Source organism: Hemiscyllium ocellatum, chromosome 37 (assembly GCF_020745735.1).
Source record: "Hemiscyllium ocellatum isolate sHemOce1 chromosome 37, sHemOce1.pat.X.cur, whole genome shotgun sequence".
NCBI classification, from domain to species: Eukaryota; Metazoa; Chordata; class Chondrichthyes; order Orectolobiformes; family Hemiscylliidae; genus Hemiscyllium; species Hemiscyllium ocellatum.
This window is the reverse complement of record NC_083437.1, coordinates 9,274,221-9,298,719: the sequence shown is the minus strand read 5'-3', so window position 1 is coordinate 9,298,719 and position 24,499 is coordinate 9,274,221. Positions and strand designations below refer to the sequence as shown.

The 24,499-nt window shown below is 38.7% G+C and overlaps 1 protein-coding gene across 4 annotated transcripts in view; it reads left to right on the top strand.

The window, feature by feature from the left end:
- The window catches only part of cep104 (centrosomal protein 104), a 204,252-nt gene that overhangs the window by 86,115 nt on the left and 93,638 nt on the right, over positions 1-24,499 (top strand). For all 4 annotated transcript variants that reach the window (XM_060851889.1, XM_060851886.1, XM_060851888.1 and 1 more), the window contains one exon: positions 11,527-11,703. In XM_060851889.1, the coding sequence (XP_060707872.1) occupies positions 11,527-11,703 (177 nt within the window). The remainder of the gene's footprint in view (positions 1-11,526; positions 11,704-24,499) is intronic.

The window sequence follows — 24,499 nt, the reverse complement described above, 5'->3', positions numbered from 1 at the left end:
TGATGATGGACGAAAGGTCATTGGAGGAGCTGAAGGTGGTTGGGTCTAGGAAAGAAACTGAGGAACTCTTGCGAAGATGTCCTGGAGCTGGTATGATAGACTTCCAATAACCATAACCCTTTTCCTTTGTGCTGCGTACAATATCAAGCAGTTAAGTGTGCTCCTCTGATTCATGTTGATTTCAGTTTTACTGAACAACTTGTAGCTCCACATGGTCAATTGCTGCCTTGATATCAAGGACAGTCACTCTCACCTGAAGTTTTGGCTCTTCACAGCTGAAAATGTGTTGCTGGAAAAGCGCAGCAGGTCAGGCAGCATCCAAGGAACAGGAGAATCGACGTTTCGGACATGAGCCCTTTTGGCTCTTCAACAAAGTTGTCAATGAGTTCAAGTCCAGCTGTGAACCAGCTGAATAATGGAAGAGGCTCAAGAAGCTGAATGTCCTTTTCTTAAGTCTAATGTTCTGACAAGAATGTCCATAACCTGAGAATCCTTTTCAGAATTTATAAAGTAAGACATACCTGAATGAGTTGTGAACGGTTTTGTCCAACAATATGGATTTCACCATCATGACATAGAAAGGAGTAGTGGAAGTAAGTAGAAGTGAGAAAGCCAGTGACATTCGTATCATTTCAAGATGGTACTAAATCAGAATGTTCTCTTAATGGTACAACGTGTAAACATTGGTTAGTCGATTATGCTTTTGAGGCAAAGGGACACAACTGTCAATTCACTGCTCTCTTACTTTCTTAAATATATTTTTGATTAATTAGCTTTCAGAATGCAAACTCAGATATTAATGTTCCAAAAATATTAGATTGAATTAATTTGTAAAATAAGCAAAGGTAGATTTTCTCCATCTTTGAAATCCGTTGCTATCTCTAGACTTGTTTTGTTTCATCCCCACACATAATTTTCTTCCAAACCTATTCTTTATTTCCTGAATTAGCCACTTGTTTCCTCATCTCAATAATAGTTAGGATTCTGTTATCAAGAAATCACAAATTTAATTGATTAATTCTATTAAAGGTTTCAACAAATGACCCTGTATATTTAAAGAACAAAATTGAGTTTGTTATCTGAACAAATAAAATCAAGAGTTCTTGAAAAATTAAATTGTTCAGCAAGATAGATATTGCAATTAAGTTGTTGCAATAACCCAAGAAGCTAATCACTCTTCAAAAGTTAAAAATCACACAAGACCAGGTTATATTCCAACAGGTTTAATTGGAAGCATACTAGCTTCCAATTAAACCTGTTGGACTATAAGCTGGTGTTGTTTGATTTTTAATTTTTTACACCCCAGTCCAGCACCAGCATCTCCAAATCATGACTCTTCAAAAGAGATGAGTTCCTCAATACGAACCAACATGACCGAAAGACAAGATTCAGCATTCCAAAACTTTTGCTTTAAGAAACAAACTAAAATCTATTGACTTAACCTGACTAAGCGGGCAGCTGGTCAAAAAGGTATGTCTCTATTAGTTAATTAACATGATAAAATATACTTTTATGAAAGATTTGATGTGGTTCCAAGCTCTTTCTTTTCATCACTACTGTGTGCAGTTCTGGTCTTCATTTAAGAAAGAATTGGATAGAGCTCTCAAGGATTGTGGAATCAAGGGTTATGGAGATAAGTCAGGAACAGGATACTGATTAAGGATGATCAGCCATGATCATATTGAATGGTGGTGCAGGCTCGAAGGGCAGAGTGGCCTACTTCTGCATCTATTGTCTGTCAGTCATCCTTCTCCTTGCCATGGCCAGTTTTCCAGTGTCCTTAAAAATTCATTGCTGTCAGCCTTTTAAGTATCCCTGATCCAACTCTTTTTGTTCTTGAATATTCAAAAGCCTCCTTTTCGAACAGAGTTATAATCAGCATCCTGCTTGGTTGCTGATACAAAAGCAGCCATCCCTAACGCTTCACAACAGCTGTTTCTGTCTCACTCTTTCATTCTCTCCCTCTCTGTATGTCTATGTTTTGTTTCTCCCCCCAAGGATAACACCTGTCTCTTGATTTTGCATAAGTTTAAGTTGCAATCATATTGGCCTGTCTCCAGGCAGAATTTGTATGACCACCATCCAATTCACTGGATCATTTTATCCCAGTTCAAGTTAAGGGATGTTTTAAAACTTAACTATTGTATAAATTCTTGCATTTACAAATGGTTCCAATTTGAAAGAAATTAAGCGAGATGTCATAACCATAAGGTAGTAAAGGTTGGTATGATGTAACGGACGTTTCGTTAACACAAATTCACTACAATGCCATTGACAAATTGCACTATTTTTAAAGCCCAAAAAATATGCGTTGGCTGTAACACATTTACATCGCCAATACTGTGACCGCTGTTTTTAAAGCGTGATTTTTCTATAATACAAGGTTGCACGAGGGCGCAACCATCGTTTTGTAGAAGAACTGCCTGTAGTCATAAAAATTTGGGGATTCAACAGTCCAAAACTCCTTTCTAATGGCTTATCATTATGCTTTAGACTTTCAACAGTTTAAAAACTCTATTATAATTAAAAATCACACAACACCAGGTTGTAGTCCAGCAGATTTATTTGGAAGCACTAGCTTTAGAAGCACTGCTCCTTCATCAGGTGGTTGCTATTATAATGGTTTACTGTAATGGTTGACTCTGTACCTGTCCTTTGGTAGGCTGAGACCGGAAATCACAGCAGGTGTCTCATTATCTCGGAATTGCGTGGAGCCATACGTGTGCTTTGCTCCCTCGGGTGAAGCTAATTGTTTCCTTGAATAAGACTGTCTGCTCTCACTATATACCTTATTGACTGTCTCCTATCAACATACTTCCTTACCTATTAACAATGATTTGGAGATACCGGTGTTGCACTGGGGTGTACAAAGTTAAAAATCACACAACACCAGGTTATGGTCCAGCAGGTTTAATTGGAAGCACTAGCTTTTGGAGCGCCACTCCTTCATGAGGTTGTTGGCCTATTAACAAGAGTATGTGAATGCCAACAATTCAGGATCCTATTAGCTCCTTCCTTACTTATTAACATAAAATTATGTAAATAATTGAGTTTTTTGAAGAGGTAGCAAAGATGATTGATGAGGGCAGAGCAGTAGATGTGACCTATGTGGACTTCAGTAAGGCGTTCGACAAGGTTCCCCTTGGGAGACTGATAAGCAAGGTTAGATCTCATGGAATACAGGGAGAACTAATCATTTGGATACAGAACTGGCTCAAAGGGAGAAGACAGAGTGGTGGTGGAAGGTTGTTTTTCAGACTGGAGGCCTGTGACCAGTGGAGTGCCACAAGGATCGGTGTTGGGCCCTCTACTTTTTGTCATTTACATAAATGATTTGCATGCGAGCATAACAGGTCCAGTTAGTAAATTTTCAGATGACACCAAAATTGGAGGTGTAGTGGACAGCGAGGAGGGTTACCTCAGATTACAACAGGATCTGGACCAGATGGGTCAATGGGCTGAAAAGTGGCAGGTGGAGTTTAATTCGGATAAATACAAGTTGCTGCATTTTGGGAAAGCAAATCTTATCAGATTTATACACTTAATGGTAAGGTCCTAGGGAGTGTTGCTGAACAAAGAGATCTTGGAGTGCAGGTTCATAGCTCCTTAAAAGTGGAGTCGCAGGTAGATAGGATAGTGAAGAAGGTGTTTGGTATGCTTTCGTTTATTGGTCAGAGTGTTGAGTACAGGAGTTGAGAGGTCATGTTCGGCTGTACAGGACATTGGTTAGGCCACTGTTGGAATATTGCGTGCAGTTCTGGTCTCCTTCCTATCGGAAAGATGTTGTGAAACTTGAAAGGGTTCAGTAAAGATTGAAAAGGATGTTTTGCCAGGGTTGGAGGACTTGAGCTATAGGGAGAGGCTGAACAGGCTGGGGCTGTTTTCCCTGGAGCGTCGGAGGCTGAGAGGCGACCTCATAGAGGTTTACAAAATTGAGGGGCATGGATAGGATAAATAGACAAAGTCGTTTCCCTGGGGTTGGGGAGTCCAGAACTAGAGGGCATAGGTTTAGGGTGAGAGGGGAAAGATGTAAAAGAGACGTTTCGTCCCCTGGCTAGGCGACATCATCAGTGCTTTGGAGCCTCCTGCGAAGCGCTTCTTTGATGTTTCTTCCGGTATTTATAGTGGTCTGTCCTTGCCGCTTCCGGGTGTCAGTTTCAGCTATCCGCTGTAGTGGCTGGTATATTTGGTCCAGGTCGATGTGTTTGTTGATGGAGTTTGTGGATGAATGCCATGCCTCGAGGAATTCCCTGGCTGTTCTCTGTCTGGCTTGCCCTATGATAGTAGTGTTTTCCCAGTCGACTGGGAAAACACTACTATCATAGGGCAAGCCAGACAGAGAACAGCCAGGGAATTCCTCGAGGCATGGCATTCATCCACAAACTCCATCAACAAACACATCGACCTGGACCCAATATACCAGCCACTACAGCGGATAGCTGAAACTGACACCCGGAAGCGGCAAGGACAGACCACTATAAATACCGGAAGAAACATCAAAGAAGCGCTTCGCAGGAGGCTCCAAAGCACTGATGATGTCGCCTAGCCAGGGGACGAAACGTTTGCAACAAAAACTTCCAGCTCGGCAAACAGAACCACAACAACGAGCACCCGAGCTACAAATCTTCGCACAAACCTTGAAATGTAAAAGAGACCTAAGGGGCAACGTTTTCATGCAGAGGGTGATATGTGTATGGAATGAGCTGCCAGAGGATGTGGTGGAGGCTGGTGCAATTGCAGCATTTAAGATGCTTTTGGATGGGTATATGAATAGGAAGGGTTTGGAGGGATATGGGTCAGGTGCTGGCAGGTGGGACTAGATTGGATTGGGATATCTGGTCGGCATGGACAGGTTGGACTGAAGGGTCTGTTTCCTTGCTGTACATCTATGTGAACAATTCAGTGTATGTAACAGGAAGATAGCAATCCTTTGTCATTGTAAGGTTGAAAAATTCCTGTTTTAATAATGTAATAGCAATTAGCCATGTGATGTTAAGAAATCAGTCATACCCAAACAAGAGATAAAGTGTACTGCTTTAGAGATTCATCAAGGGCTGCCACCAAAAGAAGGCTATCAGACTTCTTTAGTGTCACCCAGAGTCTGTCGCAGACTTAATGGGCCATTTTACAGGTCAAAAGGAGTTGATTATAGTGTAAGACTGACATCAATAAATAAAGGTTTATTTCTCTTTAAACTGAAATTTGTGACGTCCTGAATTAAGAGTCAACAGTCGTTACTTATACTGAGGAGAAGCATCTTTACTCAGCGGTAACAATGTGGAACTCACTCCCACTTGATGTGCTCAAATGGATGAGCAGTGATGCAGCTAAAGAAGAACTAGTTAAGTAAATGAGGGAGAAAGGAATGGAAGGATATCAGTTGACATTGATAAGTGAAATTAAGTAATCAAGTTGAAGTTTTGGCACATAAAGACTGGCGTAGATCATTTGAGTTAAGTCTGTTTGCACTAGGACATATAAGTTTTGCACTTACTTTAGTTGAAACATATGTCAAATGAAATAATTAGCGAAATATACACCAGATTTTAATTTATTGCCTCTGGCAATCCTACTTTGGTCACCTCTCTTTTAAGGAATGTCTTATTCCTTTGAGGTTCAATGTACAGCTATTGTATGGTATGATCACTTCTTGTGGGATATGAAATGCTGATTTTTCAGCCTTGGAGATACAGGCCCATTAAGCCACTAGTTGTAAACAATTATTGTGAAGTCTAATAATGTGAATTTCATTGACCAATCAAAAATCACCCATGCATCATACCAGGATAAGACTAGGTGATTATAATCACTTTTAATCATTCAAGGCCTATCTCTTAAATGTGGGCACTGTTCAAGTTGAAAGATCTGTTCCGCACACGAGTAAAGCACCGTATGACATAAATGCACTCTCACTGTCATCAATACGGTTGTCTCCCAGGTATTGCCGTCATCATTCAAGGAAATATCTTGCCCCATCAATAGCTTACACTGTAAAAAGATGGGGGTCGCAGAGGCTTTCAAAACAGTATACTGCTGCTGCTGGAGATCTAAAATAAAAACTAAGTGCTGGAGGAACTCTGCTCTGGTGGAATCTGTGAAGAGAAAGGAACAAAATTAACATTTTGGGCCTGATATGACTACTTCAAGCAGACAGGTTACAGTGATGTCAGGTTAGGTATGTGAGACTTTTCGAGAGTCCTCCAATTAACCATAAACCTCCTGAGGTCTTTCTCTGCTTCAGGTTAAACACCTGGCTAGTCTCCTACCATGTTCCTCAACCAGCATTAGCATTCATCCACGTTGATTAATACTTTTGAGAGAACCAAGGGCTCTGAGTGATGACTGCATTATTGTCCTCTGCTGGCACCCTATCTGCAATATGTTTAATATATTGCAGAAACTTGTCCAAGTTCCTAACCCCTGTAGTTTCTATCTCCTGAGTATAATTCTGAATATTATGGTTACATAAATTTTCCTCCTGATCCAAGTTTCTTATTAGCCTGATTTGAAAATAGATTGCTATTCCCCCCTCATTGCTGGATCAGAATACTGGGATTTCTTTATAACATCATGGTGGATGTACCACCACTACAGACAGATGCTTTCATGCAAGGAAGGAGGTCCATCATTGTCACCTCAGGGTAACCAATGAATGCTAATTAATGTGGCTTTACCATTGTCACGTTCTTTGCAAGAATTTCATATTTAGAAGAAAAAATTAAGGGCAAATTTGAAAATTATCATTACAAAGATAAGAACAAGGAAATTGTACATTGATGCACAGGTTGCCAAGTTTTGTGCTATTACTTGTGATAATATCAAGTATAGCAGAGAAATAGAAGCTTACTAGCAACAAAATATTGAATTGGTGAAATCGTCATTGAAATTGTGAAGGACTTTATTTTAGTTTAGAAACCTGGGAGTGCTTTACCAGTTCCCTAATGGGTGTAACTAGATGGGCTTGTAAGGAGTTGGCTTACATGTCGACTATAGTAATGGTTTCTAGCAGGGTGGTGGCTGATGTAATTTTTGTAATTGCTTGCTCATTACAAAAGCATGAGAGTGGCTGACAATGTTCATCTTGTTGTCTGCTGGCAACATGGAGCGCCAACTGCATCAATATTTTGAGCTCCCCTGCATTTCACAGATGTGTTTACTAGGGAACAATCATTTCGTCTATTTACTGGAGAACTGTGTTCCTGGGAGATTCATTCTGAAGTCATTGGCAACTGATTGAATGTCGACATTCAGAATAAGCTTTGCTATGAAGGCAACAGTCTTTTTACTGGCTTCATGTACAGCTTGAGAGCTGTACTTTTACAACCGCATTGCTCATTATCTCAGTGAATCGTGAAATGTCTTTCTGAGCTGACTTCCTTTAGTTTGCGTTTTTCATCTCCATTTTCTATTCAGTACTGAAGTATAGTGAGAAATTTTAATTGTGCAGCCTATTAGTGTAACTCCAAGTTGTCTCTAATTTCAAATAATTACAAATTAGCCCCCAATTGGAGTTCTGTGTTTGATGAAACAACTGGAAGAAAGATCTCAAAGTGACTGAAGTGCCAATTCAACATGTTGTATTATGTCTAGATTAAGATTACGTTGAGAATGTTCATGAGTCATATTAATCTTATCTGGCTAATGCATGAGTTCTTACAGTAAGTGTCATGGGTCAGGGGAAAAGACTGGATGAAGTACTGTTTTAACAATTCAGTCATTAGTTTGTCTGTCTTCTATTTAAATGAAGTGTTGAACCTGGTTATGGATGGGCATTGATCTTGCATCTCTTAGTAGTGAGTGACACATTTTCATGCTGTGCCCACATCCACAGTGATGTTGGAACAGGGAAGTCATATGGTGTGCCATTGAGGAGTGAAAATTATGAATTCTTGGGTTTCTTGACATCAAAGGTTTCACTTTAAAGTTCACCGTTGGTCAAATAAACTTAAATATTGTTGCTTGTTTCTTATGGATATTGATCAAATTGCAGCAAGTCCAGTGGGTTTACTGATTTGATGGATTTTACTTCCCTATGCATTAAAAGTGGCATTTTTGTTCTAATTTTGTATACTCTTCAGTATCTTTTGTTTCCTGCATGTGTGAGGGGTTGTGGCCCAATGTTGAGCAATAGTCCAAAGTACCAGATTACATTCCTGGAGGGAAAGAGAGAGAGAGAGACAGAGACAGAGACACAGAGATTCAAGTTCGTCTTTGGCATATGATGAAATCTGAATTCCGTGAAAAATAACCTGGAATTGTTAGTCTAGTCGTAACCATGTTACCATTGCCATTGCCAAATGTCGTAAATACCCTTCTGGCTCACTCACATTCTTTTGGCTAAGAACAAATGTCTTCCTTATTTGGTTGGACCTCACATGGATCCCAGATGTACAGTTATACAATTGACTCATAATTGCCCTCTGAAATGACCTAGCAAATGACCTGGGCTGAGCACAGGCAGGTGGGGTGAGTTGAGTTTGGGATTACAGTTGGCATGAACTGGTTGGACCAAAGTGGCTATTTCTGTTTGTATGACTCTTAAGTAACTCGGATCAAGCAATTAACTCGTGTTGTAGACAAATGAAACAAATATGTGGTACACTTTCCTAACTTATATTCGTATTTCCTCTGGTCCTATACCATTAATTTTTATGCCCCCCCACGGATCTATCCTGGGCCTCTACTTCTCCATATGCATCTCCTTGGTGACACCTATATGCTCACTGATGGCCTGCAGTTCTGTCTCAGTGTCACTTCTTTCAATCCCTTCATTATGTCGAAGTTGTTAGACTTCTTGCCTGACCGAGTTGAATGAGCAGACAGTTATTCTCATTAAATATTGAAACACCAACACACTGTCCAATTGCTGTGGTCCACACAACAAGCTTTTCGCTGACACCAATTCCATTCTTTTTTCTGGCACCTGCCTGAGGTTATTTGCACCTTTGGTGTATTGCTTGGCCTAAAGATGAGTATCCAGCTTTCAAGAAGGCTGTCTTTTTCCAACTGCTCGAACGTTGCCTGACTCCATCGCTGCCTTGGCTAATCTATTGTTGAAATTTGCATCCGTGATTTTGTTACTTCTAGATTTGCACGATCTAATCTGCTCCTTGTTGGCCTCTTGCTTTCTACCTTCTGGATCTGTTTCCGTGCTGAACATCTCCATGAGTCTATAAATATAATGTTACACCAGAACAGTGCTGTAATATGGCCAACAAGGACCACATCTAAGGGCAGCTCATGGCTCAATGACTAGCACTGCTGCCTAACAGCTCCAGGGGCCCAGATTTGATTCCAGCCTGGAGTGACTGTCTGTGTGGAGGTTGCACATTCTCACTGTGTCTGCATAAGTTCCCTCCAGGTGGTCCGGTTTCCATCCAGAGTCCAAAGATCTGTAGGTTAGGTAGATTGGTCATGCTGCATTGCCTGTCCTGTCCAGCAGTGTGCAGGGTAGGTGGATTAGCCTGAGATAGGGCAGGGGTGTGGGTCTGAGTGGGGCACTCTTCAGATGGTCAGTGTGGACTCAGTGGGCCAAATGGACTGTCTTCACGATGTAGTGATTCTGTGGTTCTAAGAATGCTGGTTGGTGCCAACTGCTGTTAAATGGCACTTTACATGAGCAAAAGAGCTCAGTTTCAGAGGTGAGGTTAAAGTGGAAGTGAAGCAAAATTTGACTGTGTGTGGTATCAAGAAATCTGAGCAAAAGCAGAATAATAGAGGATTGGAGAAAAAAAAAACTCAGCTGGTTGGAGTCATACCTAACACCAAAAGAAAATGAAGGTAGTATTTGGGGTTCATTCATATGAAGCAATGTCTTGAGGGTTCTCCAAGGAGTTCTCCAAGGGTAATATCTGAGGCCCAGCCATCTTCATCTGCATCATCAATAACTTGCACTCAGTAAGCTCAGAAGTGGTGATTTTCATTGATGATTCAACAACTTTCAGTTGCAACTCCTGTATGTCTGCCTATCGCAAACCCTGGATAGCATTCAGCCTTGCAACAATAAGTGGTGTCAGTTCTCACCAGATTTTACAGCATCAGAATTTGTTTCTGTTCACTGCAGTAAATAAAACACTTTGAACCTGAACCGGTTTACTTTTCATTCAGCAGTTACAGCAAGCTGTGACTTGTAATTAACAAGAAAGAAACTTTTATAATGTGGTTCAGTTATCCTGTGCCTCCTGCAAGTAGGTGAAAGAAGATCAAAAAGCAATGTTCTGATCACAAGAAGCATCTCAGCAAATCCTGTGAACAGGAAACACTGAACTTTTCTGATCTTGGCCTTTGCTCTCAGCAACCATACCTTTTTCTTGTCTCTATCTGATCATATAGTGGGTAAGGGTGACTACTAGGGAGCAGATTTTATGCTGTATTTTGTTTTGCTGTAGTACAATTTATTTATTTGTAATCTAAAGAAAGTTTTGTTGGATATGGAAACCAAGTCTGTTCCTTTTGTCAACGTGGGTCTAAAAGACAAGTAAATTGGAGGATTTGCCTAGTTTTGTGATGACTCTGGAATAGCAGGGATTGATTTTCAGTGCGCTACCCCAGTACTATTCACTCTGAACTAAATAAATAGGTTTCTAATAACAGAATCGACTTTTTAAATAAATATTTTTTCTCGCAACCAAAGTGTAAATCTACATATGCAACCAGACTATTTAAAACCACAAACGTCTCTCTCATACAAGTCTTTGAAAGAGCACACTTAACAAAATCATCATCTATTCATTGAAGGGATAGATAACTTTTTTAAAAAATCAGTAAATTTGAACTGTTTATATTTACTCCTCGCTTTTTGTGTTTGCTGAATGTACAATGGTTTGAAATTTTCACTTCAACTTCTGACTTTTTGAATGGATGATAGAAATAGCTTTCTCTTAGCATCATCATAATTTTCTTCAATTTGCTGGATGTCTTGAGGTTTTTAATCTATTCAGCTGACTAATGTTTCACAAAGTGTCACGTTAGTAGCTTCTTACTAAACAAAATTCTAATTCAATTTCAAGTATTGTTTGGATTGTGGACATTGGATCCACTATAGTCCCATTCTTATTTTTATATAAATTTTCAAAATGCTTCTCATCATCACTGTTAATTTCTGCCTTAAATGTAGGACCTAGGGCATATCTCTAAGGACATTTTGATGTAATTGATTATTAATTCTTCCAAGCAAAGCTGAAAATGGAGATCCCCTCAGTTAGTTTCTGCCCTTGATTGTTTTGCATGTATGGTATATAACTGCCCTTGGTCTCCCAAGTATTGCTTTGTAAATCCAAGGTAGATCTTTTTGGAAAACCTCTTTATTTCCAGCTTTGTAGATATATTCATTCTTTCAAGAATCTGATTGAACTTCTCCCTTCCAGTTCTTTCTAAAAAAAATCATTAGACAGTTATGAAAGTATCCAGTAATGTTGTATTAAAGATCATATCTATTATCTTTGACAGCTTCTGAGGATTACCAATTTTAATGAACAGAAAAAGCAAAGGCATTGATACTTAGATAATTATCTCCTTGCTTTTCAGGAAATGGCACTGCTTAAAGAAGTACGACCTCTTCTCATTATCCCACCCCAGTTAATGCAGCCTTTGAAGCCACAAGTTCCAGGTCGCTTGCTAGTAAATCAAATTGAGTTGGTGGAACGCTTGCTGAAGGAGTTAGGTACAGATAATAGTGGCTTCACCGTAGACAATGTCATGAAGGTGAGTGATGAACTTTCATATTAAGCTGGTCAGAGAGCCAATATTGTTGCTGTTTTAGCTGTTTCTTAATATCATGATCTATCATATATTTTCAGTGAGATTTCTAACTACGATCATTATAGCATCTTATTTTTCAATTGTGGGTTTTTGTCCTTATTTTAAAAAATCTTCTTTGTTTTAAATAGCACTAGGAAGGTAACCAAAAACACGAAGTGCCAGACATGTTCAGCAGTTGAAAATATCTGTAGATGGTACAGCTTAGTTAACATTTCATTTTGTGAGGCATCTACTCCTGAGATGCTACTTTATATGTTATCCCTGCAAGTGCTGACAAACGTGCTTGAGTATTTTCTGATTTTGTTTGGATTCTTAACCTCTAATTTTTTGTTTTTTTATTTATTAGAAATGTTGTTGCACTTGAAAGTTGGAACAGATTTTCAGATATCTACTATCTGTTTTCAAGTTCTAAACCTTACCTGAAGCTAGTAAAATAGATTGCATCAGAAGTTTAAATGTTTCTTGATTGGCTTATGTATCCTACATGGAACTTATCTATCCTAAATTATGTATGCAATGTATCCTAAATTATGATTTTCCCAGGTGAGTACTGTGTTCAGGTATAGTTGAGTCGAAAAAATACCAAAGGCACAGAAACAATGTGTTTGAGTACCAGTATTCAAAGGAAAGGGAAATAATTCAGGATTTGAAAAGCTCCACAGAAATTCAACTCTAACTGCATGCTCTCAAGATTGAATCATGGAACAGGGACTGTGAGACTGGGTTCCTCAGGATAAAGTCCAAAGAGGTTCTAAAGTTCGTTGAGTTCCTTTTAAAACACACATGATTATTACAGTACATGTATTGAGTGCCAGACAAGATTAAGTAGTCGTGTGGAGAACAGTAATATCAAAACCAAAATTGAGTTACTGTCTGGATTAACACTGAACTTGGATGCAGTAACAGAGCAATGAGATCGGAAGTAGAGGTACAAATCTCATAAAAGCACATTAGGAGCTGTCAATTTGAGCCTAGGAAGAGAATAAGAGTAAAGGTGATGGGCCCAGACCTGTCAGAAGTAGTTTTGTGGAATTGTGATCAGTGGTGGAAAGTGCAAGCAATGAAATGCAGATTAAGCAATGGGCAAGATTTCTTTGGAATAATTGGAAGTGCACTGGTGTGTTATATGTTAGAGAATATCATTGAAATTGAAAGGAAGAAACTCCTACACAGTTGAGATATTAATCTTGTTAACTGGTGCAGAAACACAGGCAATATAAGAAGAGAGATAGAGTGGCTGAGATGGATGCATGACATGAAAGGCATGAGTATATCAGGGCATCAGTGAGCAATGAGGAAGCATCAAAGAAAGTCACTAATAAGAGATTCTTGGTCAACTATTGCTGAAAAGGTCTAGTGATGGAGATGAGGCTGTCAGTAAGAAGGCCTAAGACCAGATGGAAAGATGCAATGGTGAGAGAATTAAAATAGGAATGGATAACTGACAGAAGGAGACAGAAAATGGCCATCAACCTGCAATGTGTTAAACCAAGGTAAAATGAGAAAAGCCAAAGATGAAAAAATGAATGTCCCTTGGCTATTCCCAATCCGTGAAATTAAAATAGACTGTGAACAAGCATGTAACTTCATTATTTCAAATAGCTGTCAAGTCGTCTCCAAGTCTGCATTGCTGTAAAGTAAATAGGTTCACTTTTTTAAGACTAGCTGAGTAAATGGAAAGTTCCTTCAGCTAGACAGTATTCTCCTGACTCTTTTGAACCTTTTCCAAGGCCATGACTATCACCCATTATGTAATGTAACCAAAGTAAGTCTGGTCCAACAGACAACCCTGTGCTTGTTAGCTTTGGCTATGGCTTTTCTGCATTCAGTATGAACGTTAACACCTTTGTATGCAGTATCACCTGGATTCTTTGCTCTCTTTACCATTTCCTATAAATGAGAAGTATACTTTGTGTTGGTCCTAGCTACATGCATGACACTGCAATTTTTTTTCTTAAATACTATTTGCCATTGAATGCTCCAACAGTAGATCAGTTGTTTTTAATGGAGGTTTGTATTCATTAACTTTTTTGCATAAATTTACCAATTGGTATCTTAATAATTTTGCCAATTTTCCAGATCATTAATATTGTTAAGAATAGGGAGCCTAACACTGACTCTTGAGGAGCACTACTAGTGTTGTGTCTCAAACCCATTGTAAACCACAAACTTATGTCTCCACAGTTTTAGCCAGTTCCAAATGTAGGACTTCTGTGTGCATCTAACTCAGTTGACTGTTTAATTCATGATTTTTCTAGTCATGCATTTTGTACATTTCTTATTTTACATTGCAATGTAAATCCAACTAACATCATTAAACATAAATTTGTCATCCTAGCATCACAGTAATTTATAGGGAGCTGAAAGGTTGTTATCCTCAATGTTTATTTAGAAATATTATTTCTAGTTCAAAGATTTGTTTGGAACTTATCTGATCCTTCAACTATTTTAGCTTCCATGTTTTAACAAGAATAACAGCAGACCAAATCAACATTTTATAACCATGGTGGTCTACCAATGAACAAGAAAATCGACGTTTTGGGCAAAAGCCCTTCATCAGGAATCTTCATTCCTGATGAAGGGCTTTTGCCCAAAACATTGATTTTCCTGTTCCTCGGATGCTGCCTGACCTGCTGTGCTTTTCCAGCACCACTCTAATCTAGACTCTGATTTCCAGCATCTGCAGTCCTCACTTTCGCCTGGTCTATCCAATGCTCAGGAAGCTACCTTTAGTTTAATTATGCACTGGTCATGGAGTGAAACTAGACTTAATTCTCAGAACAAATATAACTACAGGATAAGCTATTTGGCATCTGATAGGTTTATGAATAGGAAGGGTTTCGAGGGATATGGGTCAGTTGCTGGTAAATTGGACTAGATGAATTTAGGATATCTGGTTGGCATGGATGAGTTGAACTGAAGGGGCTTTTTCCGTGCTGTACAACTCTGACTTTCTGACTCTATAAGTTGTATGGTGCCTTCCGATTAGTTGTCTGTAAGCATTAAAGTGGATTTAATTTCCTTGAAAATGTTGGAATGGTCCATTTTAAAGCAGAGTCATTTGTGCCTGTTCTGCCATTTGTCTTGTCTATCAGTTCGAAAGCTAAGTACATTTTTTTTCTTTGTAACCATCAACATGGAGATAAACTAGATCTATGCTCTGCAACACTGATTTTTAAATATAATGTTATCCTGTAACTAAGAGTTTGAGTTTCCTAAATCAGTCTAGAATTGAGAATGAGCCAGCAGTGAAGTCAGCAAGTGAGCCTGAGATTAATGTGCAACTTGTCATGACGTAAACATATCAAAGCCAGAATTAACTCCCAAGTTTTTTGAGCCAGAAGAGCGACCAGTTTAAATTTTATTTTACATTTCCTGGCAAATAATAAGTATAGCATTCAGTGAAAATGTCCACACACCAAATCTACTACTTTATTGTATAATACAAAGATGGTTCAACAAAAAAGTTACTTTATCCTGTTATGTTACATTGTTTAGGTACAGATATATTTGTAGTTTTATGTGTAAGTCATTTTAAAATTGTGATGCTCAATAATTATCTTTTTCTTGTGATTAACTCAGCAAAACACAACCATGTTTGTGTGCACTTAAGATAATTTATGTGAATTTATTTTTAATTCACTGAATGTATGTGTTGCTAGCATGGCCAACATATAATACCCATCCCTAACTGACCCTTTTTAATGCAGAAATGTTGCATAATCCTGTTGTAGATGGTGCTTGATTGGTGGTAGTGACCCACTTTAATGAACTGCTGCAGTCATTGTGGCAAACGTACTCCCATGTTGTGGTTGGGCCTGGATCTTGTTTCAACAACATTGAAGAAAGGTGGTCTGTTTGCAAGTCAGGATGATGTATGACTGAGAGCTTGCATTCCGATGTGCCTGCTTCCTTTGTTATTCTCGGTTATAGAGGTTGCAGGCTTAGAAATGCTGTCAAAGGAACTTGGCAAGTTGCTGCATTGTGGCTTGGAGGTGGAAAGCACTGTAGCCACTCTGTTGCAGCAGTGATGTGAATGTTTTAACGTGGAGGCTGGTTGCCAGTCAAGGGGCCTGCTTTACCTTGGATGTTGTCTAGATTCTAGTGTTATTGAATCTGCTTCATCTAGGCAAGTGAAGAGTATTCCGTCACACTCTTGGCTTGTGCCTAGATGTTAAAACGTTTTGTGGAATTTGCCATAGAAATCACAGTCTCTGGTCTACTCTTCTCACCATTTATGTAAACGGTTTGGTTAAAGTTCTGACTAATTAGGGCATTTGACCATGGTAATGCCTTGAATGTCAAGAGTTAATTATCCTCTCTCAATAAATTTGGTTATTATCTCAGTTTTGTGATATGAATGTTACTTACCGCTAGTCAGACTAATCCCAATTTTGAGCAGACCTTGCTCCTGCAAGGCAAAGGGTGCTTCATTATCTAAGCAGTAGCAAATGGAACTGAGCATGTTGAAATCAGAAAATATCCTCACTTCTAATCTTATGATAGATGGAAGCTCTTTGGGTACCTTGAGCAATTCTGTGCTTGGGGTCAGGGCTTGAGGAAGGCCTAGTCTTTGTCTCTCTTAAGCTATGATTTTAACTGGAATGAAAGTCAACAAAATGCTTCTAGGTACTTTTAAATAGTCAGTGGCAGTTTTTATAAATTCATTAAATAATAAATGTATTCATTTTCTGAAATTCGCATTTACTGTGTGGCAATCTTATCTTTCTGAAATTTGAACTGACTCCCTTAAATTCAGACAAAATGGAACTTTTTTAATGCAGAAATATTGGGTAATCCTGTTGCAGATGGTGCTTGATTGGTTCTTTGATCTCCTCTCTCTCACATTCCCTCTTTACGTAAGGATAAATTGATACAAAGGACCTTGCTCCCATTCAAATGAACATTACCAAGGTTACACAATACACAATACCAAGAAGATTTAATGGTTAACATAAAACCTACACTATGTGTAGAGCTATTCGCAGAGTGGGTGAATTAAGTGATGGTATCCTGAGGCTGGTTAATAATGGTAACATTGTGGCCAAAATTGTCTGACAAGCTGAAGACTAGCTATGGCAAGTTTAATTTTTGTCTAGAACTATAACTTCGGGCAAAGCAAAAACTGACTGACCGAAATACTAAACTTAGTTAAAATAAAAATAACTACAAATAGCTGAAATAAAAAGGTATTCACCACTTTGGTTAACAATTTTTGTTACTACTTCATTAGACTGAAGAATTTTTGATTAAAGTTGCAGTATGTGCAGAGGAAAGTGGTAGAAGAGGCTAAAAAAATTTTAAAATAAAAATCCAAATTTAATTTGGCTTTAATTATTTTCTTGGGATAAAGCAACTTCTTCTTTTGCTTTCTCATGGTAAATAAAATCTTTGTTCAGATGCTGTACAATTATTTAGAATTTGTTTATTTTCGACTCTACGTGCCACCATATCCACTATAAGCTGGCAGTCAGTTCTTAATCTTTTAGCCTGAAGTGCAACAAAGGATTAACTGAGAAGTAATACTGCTGCTACTGCCACAAATGAAAATGTTCAGACATGATCATTTTTGGAGCAAGAAGATAGATGGTGTTACTTGGAGTATTAGTTCTGCTAGAGACTGAGACAAGGTGTCACTTGGTAAATATGTACATATAGAATAAAACATAGGCAAGGAAAACCAGACAGCAAGGTAATGACAGTTGGTGAGAGGACAAGAGGGACATCAAAGGAGTGATTTTTTTAAAAAAAGGATGAGGAGAGGTGAATTTAATGGAAAAGAAATGGAGAAATATAGGGGACAAGTATTTGTCCTGAGTCAGAATTTGTGGAAATTCTGAGAAGTAAAGGAAGTAAGAGGAAGAGGGATAATGAACTAAGAGGAGGAGGTGCATTTAAGAAATGGTTATGAAAAACAGCAAGTATAATTCTACTTTCAAGTAATTAGCCAGCAATCATCAAAACTAGTGATAGTTTTTACTTATACTTCAGTTCTGATTTAATAGTGTGTGTACAGTGTTGAATACCTGCAGCTGCAAGAGTGTGGAATTTATTTTTATTTCTCCTGCTGTTTGTTGCATTTTTACCCCAAGGAACACATGCATGAATAGAATAATTTGTTAGCCATAGAATTGAAAAGCAACTTGTGTTTAATGGATTAAACAGAAGACTATTCACACAATGCAACAATAAAATATTGGATTATCAATAGTTGCTTTAATTTAGAAAAAGTGTATGAATTTTGTGTGTGTAGTCTATACTACCAAGGTTTGAAGGAAATTATTTGCCTTGAAAAGGTTGCTATTAAGGAGTAGTTTTCATATCTGTAATGCTATGCCTCCGGTTGTTAAAAACATACTTCAAGTCAAAACCATAAGAAGACCATGTTAAATTATGCTGAAAAAAATAAACTTTGAAGCAATTGAAAGTAGACTTTATACAGTGCATTTCTTAAAAATTCTTTTTTAAATAGATTTAATATGTAAATAGTAGCATAAACAGTGGTTATTGTCCATGTATGTAGCTCATTATGAATTTATGTAATTAATCAGGTCTACAGTATATCTTCTGATTGTACTAAAATTAGGAGTTCATGTATGCGCAAATTTTACAGGTAACTTTCATGTTTGATTTGGCGTTTAAGTTCATTTATTTCAGCTATGGTAACAGTTTCCTTGCCGAACAAGCATGCAATTTTCGCAGGAGTTGGCTCTTGTGGTGCTCTGGTAGTATCCCTTCTTCTGAGCCAGGAGGCCTGGGTTCAAATCCCACTGCTACAGAGGTATGTGTGTAAAGGTTGATTTTAAAATATCAAAGAGCATGATGCAAGAAATATTGCCTTGAGTCCCTTTTCAGGATTCTTGGAATGCATAACTCAGAACCCAGAGGGCTGGATTCAAGTCCCATCTGCTGCAAACATGTGTAATAATGTCTTGAATAGGTTGGTTTGAAAACACCTGCAAGTGTAGATAAATTATTCAATTAACAAAATTGAATACCAACCATTTCGAAGTAAAGCAATTTGGATTTCATATTTATATTAAACTGCTCGTCACAATTTTTGTAACTGCTAATTAGAGAGGGAACAAAGCAGTGGAGACTTTTGATGCTTAGCTTAAATTATTTTTCTCATTATATGATCAGGATGACATTGTTATGGCTGTTTAGATTGCAGTCTATTTCCCATCTGATAGGATAGTGTGCAAGACTTTGTTGAACTTCACGTTTTCATAGTGATTGTCAGGGAATAGCGGTTGGTAGCAGTTAGACATTCTAGGACAAACCACGAGGGATGTTCTGGATCAGAGTAAGTACCCTGCAAATATGTCAAGAAGATAGCCTGGACCAAACTTTTAACTTCTTGAAAGGCAAGTGGAAGGTGCTGTGTTCCAGGTGTAATTAGTTTTGTCACAGTACTTGGCTTTAACTAAAACACACTTTATTCTTACCCCCAGTTAAAATAAAAAGAATAGGAATTGGTACAACTTCAACTGCATTGACAAACTTAACAGAAGAGTAAATTATTTAACTACTAAACAGCTACTGTTCCAATATATAAACATACCATAAACACAGGTTTGGCCAAAGATAAATTCAGTACAACAGATTGTCTCACATGCAATTCTGGCAGCAGAAAGAGAACCTAAGCTTTTAGCAGTAATAGAAAAAATTCTGGCAGAGAGACTGCTTCCAGAGCAAACTTCAACACCCCAACAACTGCTGAAAACTAAACGAAAACCCTGGTTCTTTGAGAAACTGACTCCACCTATTCATGCTGCTTCTATTGTTCAACTTTTTTAAGAAAAAATATCCCCATGGCATCTCAAGCTGTTCACATTATTAGCTTGGAACAGACTACTTGTCACTTATGTCTTAAAATCTCTCTTCAAAAACAAATGAGACAAAATAACACCTCTTAAGGCCATAGTATCATCACAGGGAGAACAAAAAAAAAGATACTAAGAACAAGCAAATCATGAAAAATGGAGAGGTAAAGATTGAGATTTGGATTGGCTGCCTTAAGGGCAATGGGTGCTCTGCAATACAGGAAGTAAGTTGGAGTTAGAGGCTCAATAAATATTCAAAATATCTAGTGATTTAGTGGATTGATATATTTCTTGATGTGGTTCTGAGCTAACAACAAATTTTCAAGATCCTAAATTTGGAGCTTTGGCCATTGACTCAAGCTAGCAATGTGGATTGAGGTAGGGGAGACAAAAAGAGGTGACTCCATTTCCTGTAGTTTACTACCTTCTCCCATGCAATTGAGATCGAAAACTTCGAGGATGGCCAAAACAGATCCGCAGCCATGTTGTAGCATGCAAATAGGCATTCTGTTCCAAAGAGTAATAGATTATGCTGTGATGGTTTAATCATTCTTTGGGCAATGGCATTCACTGTACCAGCTAATGCAACATTAAAAATCACATTTACTGCATGTGTAACCATACTTCTTGCTCAACATAACCAAGGACAAAGCAGGCTACTTGATCAACACTTCATCCACTTGCTGAAACATCTGTTTCTTCACTCAGTCAGGTTACTTGGCAGCAGTATGCTACCTCCAGGATGTACTGGCAGAATTTGCTTTGTATGCTTCAAGGAACCTATTTCAAATCTTGCTGTGGCAGATAGTGAAATTTGAATTTTAAAGATCTCTGGATTTGAGAATCTACTGGTGACCATGTCACCATTGTTTTTCTGACAATGACAATCTGGCTCAGTAATATCTTTTATGGAAGGAAATCTGCCACTCTACCCTGGTATTGCCTACATGTGCCTTCAGACCCACAGCAATGTGATTGACTCAACTGCCCCTGAAATGGCCAAGCAAACCACTTCGTTGTGTTCAACAAAGAAATGAATCAGTGGACCATCTCGAATGATCCAGAAATGGCAGTGGCAGTAACAGTTCTGACACTGTGTGCCATCAGCAGTAGTAAAATTGTACTCCACAATCTGCAACCTCAAGGTCTGGCATGGTCCTCACTCTACCATTACCATCAAGCTGGGGATCAATGCTGGTTCCGTGGGAAAATGCAGGAGGCTGTGCTAGAAGCGGTACCAGGCATACCTGAAAATGAGGTGTCAACTTACTGAAGCTACCAAAAAGCACTACTTGTGTGCCAGACAGCATAAGTAGCAAGTGATAGAGTCAATCAATCCCACAACCAATGGATCTGATTTAGGCATTGCAGTCCTGCCAGTCAAGTTCAATCATGAATGTTGGTGGACAGTTAAACAACTCACTGGACGAGGAGGCTCCCCAAATATCTCCGCCCTCAATGATGGAAGAGCACAACACATCGGTGCAAAAGATATTGCCTGAACGTTCACAGCAGTCTTCAGCCAGAAGTATCACGTGAATAATCCACCTCGCCCTCCAGACAGATACTAGTCTTTACCCAATTTGATTTACTCTAAATGATATTAAAAAAATGGTTAGAGGCACTGAATGGTTCATAACAGCCTGTTTAAATATTCAAACTACTCTCTTTTGGAGGTGGAGGCTCCATAAACAACCCCATCCTGAATAGTGTGAGAGGCCAGCATATCATTCCAAAAGATATTTGAAGCAATTGCAACAAACTTGATCATCACGACCACCCCTTGGGGACCCCTTGCAAGCCAGTCTTGAACCAATCCAGTTCACCCCACATGATATCAAGAAATGTTTGGGCGCAATACTGCATACTGCAAAGGTCCTGACAGCATTTCAGTAACAATACTGAAAACGTGTACTCCAGAATTTGCAGCTCCCCTTGCCAAGCTCTTTCAGTATAGTTACAATACTGGCATCTACCTGACAATATGGAAAATTGCCCAAGTATGCCATTTTCTCAAAAAGCAGGATAGATCCAACCAAACTGATTTATCACTCCATCAGTCTATCCTCAATCATCAGTAAAGTGATGGAAGGTGTCATCAACAGTGCTATGAAGCAGCACCTGATCACTGATGCCTAGTTTGGGTTTCACTAGTGCCATTCAGCTCTGATTTCATTATATCCTTGTTTCAAACATTGACAAAAGAGCTGAATTACAAAGGTAATGGGAGAATGGCAGCACTTGATGTCAAAGCGACATTTGACTGAGTAAGGCATCAACGAGCCATAGTTGAATCAGTGAGAATCAGGGGCCATCTCTCCTCTGGTTGGAGTCATACTTGGAACATAAGATAGTTGTGGTTGTTGGAGGTTAGTCATCTCAGTTCCAGGGCATCTCTGCAGAGGTTCCTCAAGCTAATGTCCTAGGCCCAAGTGTCTTCAGCTACTTCATCAATGATTTTCCTTCCATTCATAAGGTTAGCAATGAGGATGTTTGCTGATGATTGCACAATGTTCAGCACCATTCATGACTCAGATACTGAAGCAGTCAATGTTTTAAATGTAACAAGATCTGGACAATATCCAGGCTTTGGCTAGCAAGTAACATTTGTCCCACACAAATGCCAGGCAATGTCCATTTCCAATAAGAGACAATTTAACCCCCCTTGACATTCAGTGGTGTTACCAGGTCAGAAGCGAGGGATGCTCTGGTGAGTAACTCACATCCTGACTCCTTAAAGCTTGTCCATCATCTATAAGGTACAAGTCAGAAGTTTGGCTTGCTTAGATGTGTGCTGCTTCAGCAACAATCCAGAAGCTTGACACCATTCAAGTCAAAACAGCCTGCTTAATTGGCACTACATCCACAAACATTCATTCCCTTCATTACCTATGCTCAGTTGCAGTAGTATTTACTACCTGCAAGATGCACTGCAGAAATTTGCCCAAGATCTTCAGACAGCATGTTCCAAACCCATTTCCATAAAGAAGGACAAGGGCAGTGGATACATGGGAGAGCCACCATCTACAAGTACCCCTCCAAGCTTCACCATCCTGACATACAAATATATTACCGTTCTTTCATGTTTGACCTGATCCTGGGTCAAAATCCTGGAATTGCTTCCCTCATGACATTGTGAGTCAATCTACAGAATATTGACTGCTATGATTCAAGCATGTAGTTCATCACCAACTTCTCAAGAGTAACTGATGACAGGCAATAAACGTTGGCCAGCCAGTGATGCCTGCATCCCACAAGTAAACTTTTTAAAAAGTTAGGAAACCTGACTGAAAAGGATAGAGCCTGTCGAATGTCATCTCAACAGCAATAAAGCCTTCATAAATGCAGTGTTGTGCTTATTTACCTTATTCATTGCACTGGATTAATAATTTTGCTGTTCAATACAGTCATCATGTTCATCAATTTAACAGCATGGGTTCCAAGCCCAATATTGTTGTGGGCTGTTCATATGTCCTTTTCGACTTGAAGACTTCATCTTTTCACGAATTACTTATCCACCATATACCTCGCATTAAAGACAATGGGTTAGACAAAATGATTTTGATAAGTGGAGTGAGTAGGCAACACATGCAAATATAGTACAATGTCGCTAAATATGAAGTTAGGCACTTTGATGTAAAAAAAAGTGGAGTATATAAATGGTGATGTATTTGAAAAGGTGATGCACGAATGGATCCAGATATCCTGTGAACATAGGCGTAGCAAATAATTAGGAAAGCAAATGGTATGTTGACCTTAATTGCAAGAGGATTTGAATTCTGAAGTAGGGAAGTTATGCATGGTCTTGGTGAGACCATGCCAAGGGTATTGTGCAGTTGATGACATGACTGTGCTATGAGGCAAGTTTTGATCAACTGTGCTTGTATTTACTAGAATTTAAAAGAATGAAACAGGATCTGATTGAAACGTACAAAATTCTAACAGGTTGGAGAGTTTAGTTGCAGGGAGTTTGATTTCTCTGGTCAAGGAGTCTCGATCCAGGGGATATGGTCTCAGGGCTGAGATGAAGAAAAGTTCCTTCACTCAAATGATAATGACTTTGTAGAGTTTCTCTACCACAGAAGGCTGTAGAGGCCAGTTCACTGAATATATTCATGAGCAAGATCAAAATTTTTAAGATTTTATAAGTATTAAAGAGTATAGGTAGGAGAAAGCAGGAATATGGCATTGAGATAGACAATCAGCCATGGTTATATTGAAAGGCCGTGCAGGTCCGAAGGGCCAAATGGCTAATCCTGCTCCTGGTTTCTCTGTTTCTTTATCTGTTATAGAAATGGTCCTTTCCTCTTCTGTCATTGTTCAAATCAATTAAGCATTTCATTCCAAAAATAATTTGTATTTTTATGAGACTTTATGACCACTGAATACACAGTACAAAAGTTTGATAATCAATGTTGGAAGGTGCTCATTGATCTGTCATCAAAATGGAACCAGTTTATATATTGCAAGGTCTCACGTGTTGTGCTAAGATGATTGGCCATTTCATTTGTTCTGCTACTGTTAGTTGAGGGCTAAATGTCGGCCAGGGTATCTGGAGACTTCATGCTCTTCAAGCAAGAATGCTATGGAAACTTTTTATGTTCACCTGCATGGACCTGTAGTTTGTCTTATATGAACAGCATGATTTCTAATATCTGTGCTGCACTGAATCATCAGCCTGGATTCTGAAGAAGTTCTTGGTACTTGACCCCACAACATTTGAATCAAAGACAAGCATGATACAACTGAGCCAAACAAATACAATATATACATCTATGTGTTTTCTCATTTGCTGATTTCTTGAACTCAGATTCATTTTAACATTTGAAACAATTCAACAAAACTCTTCAGTGAGCATTTTTTTTAAATAGTTTTTTTTAGTGGCTATGATCTCTGGGAATGAGCATTTCTGT